Source organism: Myxine glutinosa, chromosome 1, assembly GCF_964187855.1.
Source record: "Myxine glutinosa chromosome 1, kmMyxGlut1.1, whole genome shotgun sequence".
NCBI lineage: Eukaryota > Metazoa > Chordata > Myxini > Myxiniformes > Myxinidae > Myxine > Myxine glutinosa.
Genome location: NC_136261.1, coordinates 95,065,186 through 95,079,926, shown reverse-complemented (window position 1 = coordinate 95,079,926; position 14,741 = coordinate 95,065,186). Strand labels below are relative to the sequence as shown.

Below are 14,741 nucleotides of genomic sequence, written 5' to 3'. Positions count from 1 at the left end.
AGGAGTGGATCGGAGTATCGTCATTGTTGGAGGATCTGGGGATGCACGGTCCAAGACAGTCGCCCCCTTGCCGCACTACTACACTGATGTACCCCCTGTCACTAGCAGCATCAAGAAGTCGCCTGTCCCAGCTGCTAAAGTGGCATCATTGACCAGAGGAGACTTCAAACAGCAGACTGATGAAGAATACCAATGGCTAGGCAATGCAAAGCGAGTCCTGGAAGACAACACTGGTACAGTGGACAATGACAACACATCTTGGGCTGCATTTCATGCCAGCCGACAGCCACCAGATGCTCGAGTCATCTGCCCCACGTCGCTGCTTCCACTCTTCCTGGAGAGTGCCCACACAGTGGCCATGATCCGGCACTCAATGGACGTCGTGAAGAATGTTGTGGAACACCTGAATCCTGGACAGACACCAGTGGTCACCGTTGATCAGCCACTGTTTGCTTTGGCCAAGCAGATACAGTGGAAGTGGCCAGAGAGCTATGGTGAAGACCAGATAGTGGTGATGTTTGGTGGCCTCCACATAGAGATGGCGGCACTGAGGACACTGGGGGACTGGCTGAAAGGGAGTGGTTGGGTGCAAGCACTTGTGCAAGCCGAGATTGCGACAGCAGGGACAGCAGACTCATTCCTGCGAGCATCCCATGTCTTGCGCACAAGAAGAGCACATCAAGTGACTGCAGCAGCACTGTACATCCTGCAACACCGTGCCTACAACCACTACTGTCTGGGAGAAACCAGGGATGCAGAGGACCTTCCGGAGTTTGAAGACTGGTGTTGCCAGAGAGGAGAAGACATCCCCCAGTTTCACTACTGGGCAACCGTGCTGGAACTAGAACTGTTGGTTCTAGTGTATGTGCGTTCTCTCAGGCAGGGATCGTTAATGATGTACCTCGATGCTCTGACAGAGCTGGTCCCCTGGTTCCATGCACTGGATCACACCCACTATGCTAGGTGGATACCAGTGCACCTGAAGGACATGGCCGAACTCACCATCAAACACCCAGATGTAGCCAGGAAATTCAGGGAAAGCCACTTCACCGTTCAGAAAACACAGAGGGTGTTCTCTTCAATCCCGATTGACCAGGCACATGAGCAGAATAATGCCTGCATCAAAGGAGACGGTGGAGCAGTTGGGCTCACTGACAACCCTAGTGCCCTACGTCGCTGGATGGTTGCGGGACCAGAAGTTGCCAGGGTGATCGAAGAATTCCAGGATGGGAACCAACACTGGAGACGGCAAACAGCAGACACACGTCATCATGATCAGACGCCAAGTGTACTATACAGGCCTCATTTGTGAAAGATGTTCGCTCTCTCGTCGGTGTCATAGAGGAGATGGGCAACCCATTCGAGGAGGAGAGTCAGGATGTAGTCAAACTGGACACAAAGGAGATCACAGATCCTGCTGCTGTGGAGACCGTGATGAATGCCAAGAGGATTGGCCAAGAGCAGTTCGAGGCTTTCACCAGAGAGTGTCTGTTGGACAGAACAAAGGCAGTGGACGCACCCATTCCTCGTAACAAGCTGAAGGTGTTCAGCACTTCCACTCCAAGAAGCCAGAGCAAAGGTCAGCAACAGCTCGCCTCCATCAAGAATGACCGTGAACTCTTCGCACGCCTGTACATTGGCTGCCAGACGAGGGATGGAAACCTTGAGGAGTTCTTTTGTCACGAGAATCAGGCATGTCCTCCTGCATTGTCTGATGGTGGAAGCCTCTGCACTGGTACCAAGAGTGATCTCCTCACATGCTTGGAAGAAGTCTCCGACGCAAAGACAGAGACTCCTGTCACGACCTGTATTGTGCTTGATGGAGCAGCCATCGTCCAGATGCTGAAGCCGGCTGCATCAAAGACCTTTGAAGAGTATGCACAACAGATCTTCATCCCATATATGTCCACGAAGCTGCAAACAGTGTCACGCCTGGATCTGGTCTGGGATACTTACCTTACTGATTCACTGAAAGGTAGTACACGTGCAAAGCGGGGACAAGGTGTGCGGAGACGTGTGGTGGCTGCCGCAGCCATACCAGGAAACTGACAGAACTTCCTACGAGTGGACAGCAACAAGACCAAGCTGTTCAGGTTCCTCTCAGCAGCTCTCATGGAATGGTTTGACCAGGAGGACAAGCAACTCGTCATTACTGATGGAGAGGCAGTGCTCAGCAAGCCACTACTGCCAGATCTGACCTCACTCGCCCCATGTAACCATGAAGAGGCTGACAGTCGGATGTTGCTGCATGCATCTCACGCAGTCCAGCATGGACACCATGCAATACTCATCCGGACTGTAGACACCGATGTTGTGGTGCTGGCAGTGTCCCTGGCACAGGAGTTGCAACCAGAAGACAAACTGTGGCTGGCATTCGGAACAGGCCAGAGTTTCCGATACCTAGCAGCACACGAAATAGCAGCTGGATTGGGACGAGAGAAGGCTCGTGCACTGCCAATGTTCCACGCTCTAACTGGATGCGACACTGTGTCTAATTTTCATAGACATGGCAAGAACACTGCGTGGGCAGTCTGGACGGTACTGCCAGAACTCACTGAGGCGCTGCTGCTGCTGTCCTCTGCACCTCGTGACATACCAGACGATGCAATGCGCATCATCGAGAGGTTCGTGATCCTGTTGTATGATCGAACCAGCAAATGCACAGACATTGACAAGGCCAGGAGGAAACTCTTCGCAAGGAAGAACAATGTGCAGCTCAACCCTCCAACGAAGGCAGCTCTGGAGGAACATGTCAAGAGGGCAGTGTATCAAGGTGGACATGTGTGGGGTCAGATACTGCTGCCAGCACCAGAGCTCCCTCCACCAACCAACTGGGGTTGGTCAAGGACTGGAGAAGGACAGTACACACCTTACTGGACCAGGCTAACTGAGGCAGCTCACAGCTGCATTGAGCTGGTTTCTTGCAAGTGCAAGAAAGGGTGTGTGAGGCGCTGCAAGTGCAAAAAGGCTGCCCTTCAGTGCACAGCCCTCTGTGTGTGTGAAGGGGACTGCACATGACGATGAGTCAACAACATACATGTACTTGTGGCAATGCTGAACTTGTTAACATGACACTGTTTATGTACACGTATCTTCAGTACCGGTATATACCTAGCCTCAGATACCAGTACACCTAGCCTCAAATACTAGACCATGTAGCATGTCAGTATTATACCTAAGACATTTACAGAACTAAGACATTCTTTTCAAAGTATTGTGTTGAATCCAATATTTGCCTAGATAATTTCCAAATAAAATTATATAACAGACTGTGATAGATAATATTAAGTTGAAATTGGTACCATTGGATTCCTTGCCCCCAAAAACATACATTTAGATACCAGAATCAAGTCAATAGCTGCATTACGTCCAGAGATAATAGCAAATGTAGATTTCAAGTGGCGGCCATTTTGAAATCCAATATGGCGGACATAAAGAGAGAATTTCAAGTGGCCCAATATCTGAAAATGTTCGCAACATATTAATGTACATTTGTGCCAAATTTGGTGCTTGTATCACAAAATGCACAACAGGTTTGCTATGCTGCTACACTATCTGGGTAATCTAGATTGAAGTGATTGATGATGGTTATTGATACATCTATCATGTTTTATGTTTGGGTTGTATATCCAGTATAAAATTAATTAGTAGCTATCTATTTATTATGTATGCAGCTCTGGTGAAGTTTTGTCACACTTTCCATACCCTTATAGTGATTCTAAAGTTAAGTTAAATTGCCAGGAAGCATATAAGAGTATAACTGCAGTTCCAACAATACCATTTTACCCAATGCTTGCCTCAAGGCCTTAAACACACTCTTAACTATGCCCTTGCAGATGTGTAAACGTTTATTTGTGATTTAAACGCTTGTGATTAGGCTTTGATCATATATTAGATAAACACTCTTTGGCGATAGGCAATTAACTTTGAATGGGTGATCGTCACACAATTAGCCATTCTACACTTGTCTAACTCTTAAACACCTTCCATAAATTCCACCCTAAATGTTTTGGTATTAGTCTACTTGGTTTCTACAGATCTGTCCAAAAAAACCCAAAGCTTGTTGGACTTCAAATTGTCAGATGTGGCTATTTGATGTGTTGCTTGGCGTGAAAAATGCATACAATGGTTCTTCTTCTGAGAACAGTAAATATTCATATATCCAATGTGGTCTGAAGCGACCAAAAAATATGCAAATTAAGTCATGTGATTGGCATAAAAACTACGCCATATAAACAAAAACCATATGATAAACAAAGGAGAGTTTATAAATAAAAAACCCCCACAACGAAACGCTGATTTTGGCATTTACACAAAGTGGATAGCAGGTGTCCTGAGGGGTGGTCAACAGGACCTTACTTATTTTCCTAATTCTCAAAACAGGATTTCAAGTGTTTCCTTTGAAGGAAGGCAAGCCATAACTGATTGAGGAATATTAAGGGTCGGCATTCCTGTGGCCAGGAGTAGCTCTCACCACCTGTCCACCCCAGCCCCATCTCTCCCCCCCCCCCCCCCACCCCCACCCGTTCACCCAAATTCCCTCTCCCTCGTTGGGGTGAGGAGTGGTGGGGAAGGGGGGAGGGGCAGGTTGGGAAACACCAATGTCTCAGTGTTTTGTCATCGAAGCGATGGGTGGGACTGGAATCAAAATGAGAAATGTGTTACAACCCGCAAGGAGCAACTAGTTCGAGTAGTTAGACCACTGTGGTCAAATAGTTGACCACTGTGGTGAACTAATAAAATGTTCGGTGGGTAAACCTAAGCTATACAGACAGTCAGTTGGGGCTGTGAAGCAGCCGGACCTGAAGGCTAAGCCATTGCGGTGCATTCGCAGGCCACTCCTGCAGGATCCGTTGGCTGCCCCCGTGCTGTGGGCCAGGTTGTGCAGAATAATAACATTTATATGGAAGAAATGTTCGGTGGGTAAAGTCTCCTTGGTTTTGGCGTCTGGTAAAATCTGTTTCTGGTGTTTGTTTCCCCTCCATCCCCTCCCTCACCTTAAATGGCCACACGGCTGACTCCGCACGTGAAAAAGCCGAATGCCTCAACTCTGTGTTTGCCTCTAAATCTTGTGTCCCAAACCCATCCCTCTCTGTACCCACCGTACCCAGTCGTACCCAACTGCTCCTGGACTCTGTGTCCTTCCCTCCTGACAAGGTGGAAAAGTTTCTGTCAACCCTCGACTCTGATTCTGCAACTGGACCTGACGGCATCAGCCCACGGGTCCTAAAATCATGTTCTTCCGCTCTTTCACTCCCTCTCTCTGTTCTCTTCACCCTCTCTTTTGCTCAAGGTCATCTTCCATCTGCTTGGAAATCTGCCAACATCACCGCTTTGCACAAAAAAGGTGCAAAAACAGATCCCAGCAACTACAGACCAATCAGCCTTCTCCCAATTATCAGCAAAGTCATGGAATCCATCATTGCTTCAGATATGAAATCTTTCCTCTTCTCCAATGGCTTGATCTCTGATCATCAATTTGGTTTCAGACCTGGACACTCCACTCTGGACATGCTGCTTCTGCTTTCTCAACAATGGATGGAGGTCCTCAATGCCAAACAGGAAATTAGAGCAGTCTCCCTTGACATATCACGTGCCTTCGATACAGTCTGGCACCCCGCTCTGCTCACCAAACTCTCCTCTTTTGGTATCCATGGAAATCTCCACGCATGGCTGGCGGACTTCCTCTCTAGTCGGAGTCAACGTGTGGCCCTGAATGGGTTTCTCTCATCTCCTCTTCCTGTTCAGGCTGGAGTTCCCCAAGGCAGTGTTCTGGGCCCTGTGCTTTTTCTGGTCTTCATCAATGATCTCTCTGACTCTCTTGAAAATCCTCTCTATCTCTTTGCTGACGACTCTACTCTCTGTCGCTCCATTCTTCATCCCTCAGATCGGCAGTCTGCAGCCTCCTCACTCTCTGCAGACCTTGACAAAATCACAGACTGGGCAAACAAGTGGAACATGTCTTTCAATCCTGACAAATCTCACACTCTTACGATGTCTCTCCGAAAAGACCGACTGGACAACCCACCCATCCACTTTCTGAATAATCCTCTCCAAGAAGTTCTGTCACTCAAGCTTTTGGGTCTCACTATCTGCCATGATCTTTCCTGGAAAAACCACATTTCAAATCTGGCCTCCAAAGCCAGTCGCCGACTGGGCATCCTCCGTCGTGCAAAGTCCTTCCTTGGCATACCTGAGCTCCTCACCACATACAAGGCTTTCATCCGCAGCTCAATGGAATACTGCTCTCCCCTCTGGGCTGGTGCTCCTGCCTCACACCTAGCTCGCCTTCGCGCTGTTGAAACCAAAGCATTCAGAATCATTGGAATCTCCCGCGATGAAGCTAACTCCAAGGGCCTCTCACTCACTCACCACAGGCAGGTTGGTGGTCTTTCCGTCTTCTACCGACTCCTCTCTGGCCTTGCCCCCCCAGCTCTCTCTGGGCTCTGTCCCGCAAATATTCCTACAGGTCGCACAAGATCTGCCTGCAACCCTCTTTTGGTTAAACTGCCAAAATCAAGACTCTCTGCTCACCTTCACTCCTTCATTGCTCTTTTCTCCCGCCTCTGGAACAAACTCCCTCACTCTCTTCAATCCCACTCCACCCTCCAAGTCTTTAAAATAGCTGTTCACCACCATCTCTTATCTTCCCCCATCCAAAACCTTGATCTTTTCTACCCCCGCTAATTTCACCCCAATTCCACTTTTTGAAATACTAACTTCTGTCCTGGAAGTCCTTGGTGTCCTTGTGCTTTATACTCCCCCCCCCCCCCTTCCCATGCCTCCTCCCCCCGGGCCCTCTCCCTTCCACACATCTCCCTGCTCTCGGATGTTGTGTTTGTGTGCTTCCCCTTTTCTCCCGATCTTGTCTTCCGCTCCCTCTTTTTGTGTATTTTGTTTGTCTGGTCGATTTGTTTGTGAAGTAAATGTTAGCTCTTTCACGAGCCTCGATTCAGTATACAAAAAAAAAAAAAAAGAAAGAAAAAAAAGTGTGGTGAAGGATCTCTAGCTCGCTCCTGCAAGATCGATCGGCTATCTTAAGAGAATGCAAATTGCCCTCGGGGCATATGACAAACGAAGCCTCAACGAGCCACGACCAATTAATAGACCTGAAGACACTTCATAAACTGATGAAATATTCCCATACGCTGGTTGGGTTTATCGTGATTTACGGACTCAATACGGACACAGTAAACTAATATTATATAGCAATTTTTGGCAAACAGGACGACGAATTGGTCCATCAGCGAAGCGACAGATAGGCTCTGCTAGTATTCTAGTAATATAGATAACTACTTGAGGACTAGCTCTGAGCTTGGCTCACATGGGCTTGGCTTGGGGCCTGGCTTCAAATCAACACATAACTTTCGCCTGGTAAGTGTCGTTACAGCAACGTGTTTCAACAATTTCCGAGGCTTGTTTCCCAGGTAGTGAGCCTGTTGATGAAATACGAATGCTGATGGCTTAAAGTGGTCTTCACAAACACGATATTTTGAATGAACATACGTTTTGATGTTGAATTTGGATGTTCCTAAGTTTTGCAACCACAAATCACATGATCATTGACGATCTTTTAGTGTGTCAGAGATGCAAAAAAAACGTCTTCTGAGTTAGGTGGGCAAATTTCTGGACAATTCGAACAGTTAAAAGCCTGGCACATCGGCATCTTGAATGCTAGAATAACGTGTGATGAATCGCAGTAATGTACATGCCCATTAATGAGTTGTGCAACTTTCCTGTCATGAGAATCAATGGAAGTAGCTCATTTACATAACGGAAGTGAAAATAGTCCAATTTTGAAGCACGATTATCTGGAGTATTATTTCCTCCCTCCACCACCCCCCCTCACCCCCACCCCCCCCCCCCAATATATTTTTATGTGCTAATTGGTCAGGGGATATCATCCTCTAAAACATATATTCAAATAATGTCATGATTGTGTCCTTTTAAGAGATGATATCGACATATTGTGAGAAAATCAAACCAATTGGGCTGTTGCAAAAGCACTTGAAGAATATAATGAGTAGATACTGTTTTTATCATTGCACTGCATAAGCAGAATAAATGAATGCCTGTAATTCGTCACAATTTATTTAACTTTAAGTGATTACAAAACAATCATTGTCAACCTTGATGGTGCATTAAACCATATCGAGAGATTTAAAACTTCGATAATGTTTCCGATAGGGTAAATCCCGCTCTTGGTGCTTCATTCATTTTGAATGCAGTCGAGGTATGGCAGTTAATAGTTGCAAGTTTCCTACCTCGGTGCTCCATAGAAGCTCCTTCAAGACAAAGCCAATGATCAACGGGCTCATTGAGTCCGCAAACTCTTGCCGTCCAACCATTGCCATGTGACCAAGACTGGCCAATGGGGCAGCCAGTTTCTCAGGTTCATGTGTCGTAAGCAAGTCTTTCATCGACTGTGAAGGACAATGTTTGTGTGAGTTATTTTGAAACATTATTTAAAAGATTCATTGATGATCCAGCCTAAGATTTTAACAAGCTACAGCACTAGAATGTGAACACTTAATAGGCAGTAAGAATGAAAATGAATGAATGATCGTTTTAAGGCCATTTTTCCCCGCGAGAGCAGGGGTTAGCCTTGCGGACCCCATGACAATCATGGTTCTGTGGCGGACACGAAAGCCCACTGGCGTGGTGACATCATTCCGCGCACCAAGTGGGCGGCGGCCACGCCCTAGAGAGAGGCGTGGCCTGAAGATATACACGGGGCGTGCAGCCCGGAGCAGCTCAGTGCTGCAGTTTGAGTACTTTCAATAAAGACTCTTTTATGAACCGCGTTGTCCGCTTGCTCCTTGCGTAAGCATTAGCGCGCGCAGCATCGCGCTTCATATGGTGACCTCGACGTTGGATCTGCCGTAGCGATCCTTCCGAACACGACGCCATTGCAATGGCAAACAACAACGCAATGTCGATTAAACTTCCCGAATTTTGGGAGGCCCAGGCCGAAGTCTGGTTCGTCCAAGCCGAAGCCCAATTTCAGCTTTGGCGCCTCACCGGCGACGACACGCGCTACTGCCACGTCGTCGCTTCCCTCGGGCCCGACACGGCCGCTCGAGTTGTGTCCATCCTTCGCCACCCACCGGACGGCCACAAGTACGAGGCACTCAAGCGGCGACTCCTCGCCACGTTCGGCCTCACGGACGACGCCGCGCACGGGCCGACCGCCTCCTGGATCTCCCCGAGCTCGGCGACACGCGCCCGTCGGTCCGAATGGACCATATGCTGTCACTGTTGGGCGACGAAGCCCCCGGTTCTCTATTCCGGGCGCTTTTCCATCGCCAACTTCCAGCGCAGGTTCGCCTCGCGTTGGCCGGGACCGTGCTAACGGAACCCCGAGCATTGGCAGCCGAGGCGGACAGGTACTTCGCGGCTTCGGATACGCGGGCGAGTCGGTGCGGCCGTCACGGACCTCGAGGCTGATGCTGCTGATGATGCTGATCCACAGCATCAGCTTACACAGCATACGCAGCATGCTGATACGCACCTCGTGACCGCCGCCACGCCCCGCCCACCGCCGCGGCGAAAACCGCCACCGCGGGGAAAACCGCCAACTCCACCGGCCTGGCGGAGCCAGCCGCACTCCTCCAGCTCCTCCACCTGGTGCTGGTTCCACGCCAAGTTCGGCCACGAGGCTCGGCAGTGTCATCCGCCATGCTCCTTCAACAGGTCGGGAAACGCCCGGGCCGGCGCTCAATAGTGGCGATGAGCGCCGGCCGTTCGAGCAGCCTGCTGTTCATAACGGACACCTTATCCGGGCGCCGTTACCTGTGCGACACGGGAGCGCAGGTGAGTGTCGTTCCCGCCGGTACATCAGACAAGCACGCCACGGGCTGGGGCCCCGCGCTGCTTGCCGCGAACGGGACGCCCATCCGTACGTACGGAAAACGCTGCCTCTCTCTGTGGTTCAGAGGGCAGGTTTTCCGATGGACGTTCGTCACCGCCGACGTGCCCATGGCACTGCTTGGCGCGGACTTCCTGTGCGCTAATGGGCTCCTGGTCGAAGTAAAGCACAGACGTCTTGTCCAGGCCGAGACGTTCAGCTCGCTCGCTTGTGCGCTGCCCAGCTCGTCGAGCAGCTCAACGAGCGGCTCGCCGAGTGGCTTGCCAAACGGTTCGGTTCCGGCCACGTTGATCTGTACGCTTCCGGCAGCGGACGAATTCACCCGCCTCCTCGCCGGCTTCCCGGCCCTCACGCGGCCCACCTTCTCGGCGGGGACCGTCAAGCACGGGGTGGCCCATCACATCCCCACCGTCGGGCCACCGGTCTACACCCGGGCACGCCGCCTCGAGCCGACGAAGCTGGCGGTGGCAAAAGCGGGGTTCGCTACCCTGGAGCGACTCGGCATCATTCGGCGCTCGGAGAGTGCTTGGGCGTCGCCGTTGCACATCGTGCCGAAGCCCGGCGGGGGATGGCGACCGTACGGGGACTATCGCCGTCTCAATGACGCCACCACTCCCGACCGCTACCCCGTCCCCCACATTCAGGACTTTTCCGCCCGTTTGGCGGGCATGTCCTTCTTCTCGAAGGTGGACCTCATACGCGGCTACCATCAGGTCCCCGTCAGGCCGGAGGACGTCCCGAAGACGGCGGTCATCACGCCATTCGGACTCTTCGAGTTCCTGCGGATGCCCTTCGGTCTGAAGAATGCGGCTCAGGCGTTCCAGCGACTGATGGACAGCGTCCTGCACGACTTGGATTTTGTCTACGTCTACCTGGACGATATCCTCGTCGCCAGCGCGTCCCGCGAAGAGCACCTACGCCACCTCCGCACGCTATTCGAACGCCTGGGCCAGCATGGCCTGATTGTGAACCCCGCAAAGTGCCGGTTCGGCATCGCCGTAATCGATTTTCTGGGGCACCGTGTCACCAGGCACGGAGCCGTCCCCCTGCCGGCCAAGGTGGAGGCGGTGAAGGGGTTTCCGCGCCCCCGCACGATCAGAGGGCTGCAGGAGTTCCTGGGCATGGTGAACTTTTACCATCGGTTCCTGCGCCGTATCGCCCAGCTCCTGCGCCCCCTGCACGAAGCTCTCCGAGGTAAGCCGGGCAAAGGCGACGTTACCTGGACCGAGCAGATGGACACGGCGTTCACGGGCGCGAAGCTCCCCTTGGCTAATGCCACCATGCTCGCGCACCCGGCGCCCGATGCACCGATCGCCCTCACCACCGACGCCTCGGACTACGCGGTGGGCGCGGTGCACGAGCAATGGGTGCGTGGAGCTTGGCAACCGCTGGCGTTCTTTAGCCGGCAGCTTCGTCCGCCCGAACGCCGTTACAGTACCTTCGACCGCGAGTTGCTCGGGCTTCACTTGGCGGTCAGGCACTTCCGCCATCTGCTCGAGGGCCGTGCGTTCACGGCCTTCGTCAACCACAAGCCGCTGATCTTCACGATGGGCAAGGTCACCGAGCCGTGGTCGGCCCGGCAGCAGCGTCACCTCTCAGCCGTGTCCGAGTACACGACGGACATCCGGCACGTCGCGGGGAAGGACAACCCGGTGGCGGATTGCCTTTCCCGGGTCGTCGCCCACGCAGTCCACCTCGGGCATCGACTATGCCCAGATGGCAGCGGACCAGGCCGCTGACCCCGACGTCCAGGCCTTGCGGACCGCCGTCACGGGCCTCCGCTTCACCGAGGTGCCGTTCGACGGCGCGGGTGCGGCCCTCTTGTGCGACGTCTCCCTCGGGCGGCCTCGCCCCATCGTGCCCGCGGGCTGGCAGCGCCAGGTGTTTGACGCCATCCACGGCCTGTCCCACCCGGGCGCGAGGGCCTCCCAAAGGTTGATCGCCGACAAGTTCGTCTGGCATGGCCTCCGGAAGGCCGTCCGCGGCTGGGCCAGGACGTGCCTCGCGTGCCAGCGCGCCATGGTGCACCGGCACACCCAGGCCCCGTTGGCCCCGTTCACGGTGCCGGAACGCCGTTTGACCACGTCCACGTGGACCTGGTGGGACCTCTGCCTCCCTCGCGGGGTTTCACCCACGTCCTCACCATGGTGGACCGCACCACCCGGTGGCCGGAGGCCGTGCCCTTGGCGTCGACGACGGCGGCGGGCGTCGCGCAGGCTTTCATCGCCACCTGGGTCGCCCGGTTCGGCGCCCACTCAGACATCTCGTCCGACCGCGGCCCCCAGTTCACCTCGGAGCTCTGGGGGGCGGTCGCGCAGGGGCTCGGGGTCCGGCTGCACCGAACCACGGCCTACCACCCCCAGGCTAACGGCCTGTGTGAGCGATTTCACCGCTCATTGAAGGTAATATTTCAAGATTTCACCGCTCCGCGACGGCGGCTGGGTCGACAGGCTCCCCTGGGTCCTGCTGGGCCTCCGGACGGCGCCCAAGGAGGACCTGCACGCATCCGCGGCGGAGTTGGTCTTTGGGCAACCGCTGCGGGTGCCGGGCGAGTTCCTCCCCGACTCCACGGCACCATGGTCCGCGGCACAGCAGCGCTCCGCTCTGCAAGAGACCGCCCAGAGGTTCGCCCCGGTGCCAACGGCATGCCAGGGGCACCCACCGATGCACATCGCCCCGGAGCTTCGCACGGCGGAGTACGTCTTCGTCCGCCACGATGCCCACCGGACACCACTGCGGCCCCCGTACGACGGGCCTTTCCGCGTGCTGGAGACCGGGGCGAAGCACTTCACCCTGGACATCGGCGGTACTCCTGACCGCGTTTCTGTAGACCGCCTCAAGCCGGCCCACCTCGACGTGGACCATCCACCGCCAGTGGCCCGACCCCCGCGTCGGGGCCGCCACCCTGCGGGCGGACCCCCGGCACCGCCCAGCCCCGCCGCCACGACGCCCCCCGGTCCTGCATCCATCCCAGGGGCAGCCAGAGGCATCCCACCTGGCATCCCTGCACCCCGGACGCCGCCGATCGCCAGGGGGCGCTTCGGCCGGGTCATCCGTTTGCCCCGCAAACTGGCCCTCCAGGTGCGCGGGAATTCTGGGGGGGGTGCGTGTGGCGGACACGAAAGCCCACTGGCGTGGTGACATCATTCCGCGCACCAAGTGGGCGGCGGCCACGCCCGAGAGAGAGGCGTGGCCTGAAGATATACACGGGGCGCGCAGCCCGGAGCAGCTCAGTGCTGCAGTTTGAGTACTTTCAATAAAGACTCTTATGAACCGCGTTGTCCGCTTGCTCCTTGCGTAAGCATTAGCGCGCACAGCATCGCGCTTCAGTTCACTGTTTGAGGCAATGTGTTTTTATGGCCGTATGCCCTTCCTGACACCAACCCTTAGTCGCCTCTTACGATGCGCAGGGATACGGTGTACCTATTCTAAACCTGGGTACACACCGGGATCATTCATCTCAGCACGCTGGTACTCAATTTACCGACCTCGGAAGGATGACAGGCTGAGTCTGAGTCAACCCCCCTGGCGTTAATTCAGCGATCGACCGGGATTCGAACCCAGGATCCTCGGATCCCAAGCCGGCACCCTAACCGCTAAGCCAACACCAGGCTATCAATAGGCAGTGAGGATGTAAATAATAAATCGGTGATGAATACGAATGATTGCAACAAAAAAACAAGGAAAAAAAAAAAGTTTCAGATTTTACTGCACAACGATTCTCATTTCTATTCCATTTCCTTCTTCCCCAGGTTCTCCATCCACCCCCTTTTCTCCAAACGGAATCTACATGAAATATAGTAGTGCTCTTCCCTCTGGCTGCCGCTCAGCTTGATGGCGTGGAAACCAGGCCTTAAAAGATCATTGGAATCTCCAGTGTTGAAGCTGAATCTTGGGCCTATCACTTCACCATCGCAGACAGGTCAGTGGTCTCTCTGTCTTCTACCGCCTCATTTCTGGTCTTGCACCCTCTGCTCTTTCCGTACCTAGGCCCCCTCCCCTTCCCCCCAGGTTTCTGCAGGGCTCACACAGCCCATCATTAATCCCCTTCTGGCGAAACAACTTAAATCCAGGATCACTGCTCACCTCCACTCATTTGTTCTTCATATTTCACGTCTGTGGAATGAACTTGCACACATCCTCTTCAGTCTCATTCTTCCCTCCAGATCTTCAATACAGAAGATCACCACCATCTCAGATCGTCCCCATTCCCAAAACCATGATCTTTTCGACCCTCGTTAACCCCACCCAAATCCCTCCTCCACCCAATTTTCCAGTTTTCCAACAATTTCCCATGCAGCCTCTGTGTCAAATATGTACACCCCATGCATGCGTGTTTTACAAACTGTTTTTGTCTGTTATGTCCTGATCTGTTCAGTGTACTAGCTCTTCCACAAACGTCGAATATGTACACAAAAATGCAATTCTAATCAAATTGATTTGACTATAAATAGTGCTTCGTATGCATTATCAAAAGCACTTCATTTTATGGTGAGCCTCCATGGGGTATTAAACTGACATGAAAAAGTGTTTAATCCTACTTACACTTCTCAGCCCACCAACCCTCTCAAAATGTTATTATTTGAGCTGGTCAGCTGCACACTGCTTTGAACATATAGATCCTCTTGGTCTCAGTTTCCCATTATCTTTATGATTACCCGACAAACGCTTTACCCCCAAACTTGATGGCAGTGCAGGTTTGTCATACCTCAATTAAACTGCTGAAATGAGCCTCCCAATTGCACAGGTGAAGCCGGATACAATGTACAGCATGCTTTGCAAGGTGATATGGACCAAACCGGGCCAGTTTGAAAAAAATTGGCACAAGTTTCCTTCCAGGAGACAGAGAAAACAGCAAAATGGTGACATTAAT

The 14,741-nt window shown here is 52.9% G+C and overlaps 1 protein-coding gene across 1 annotated transcript in view; it reads right to left on the bottom strand.

The window, feature by feature from the left end:
- The window catches only part of LOC137426526 (sister chromatid cohesion protein PDS5 homolog B), a 253,471-nt gene that overhangs the window by 73,189 nt on the left and 165,541 nt on the right, over nucleotides 1–14,741 (bottom strand). The window contains exons 20-21 of the mRNA XM_078774894.1: nucleotides 14,577–14,700; nucleotides 8,265–8,423 (exon numbers count right to left, since the gene is read on the bottom strand). Coding sequence (XP_078631020.1) covers nucleotides 8,265–8,423; nucleotides 14,577–14,700 — 283 coding nt within the window. The remainder of the gene's footprint in view (nucleotides 1–8,264; nucleotides 8,424–14,576; nucleotides 14,701–14,741) is intronic.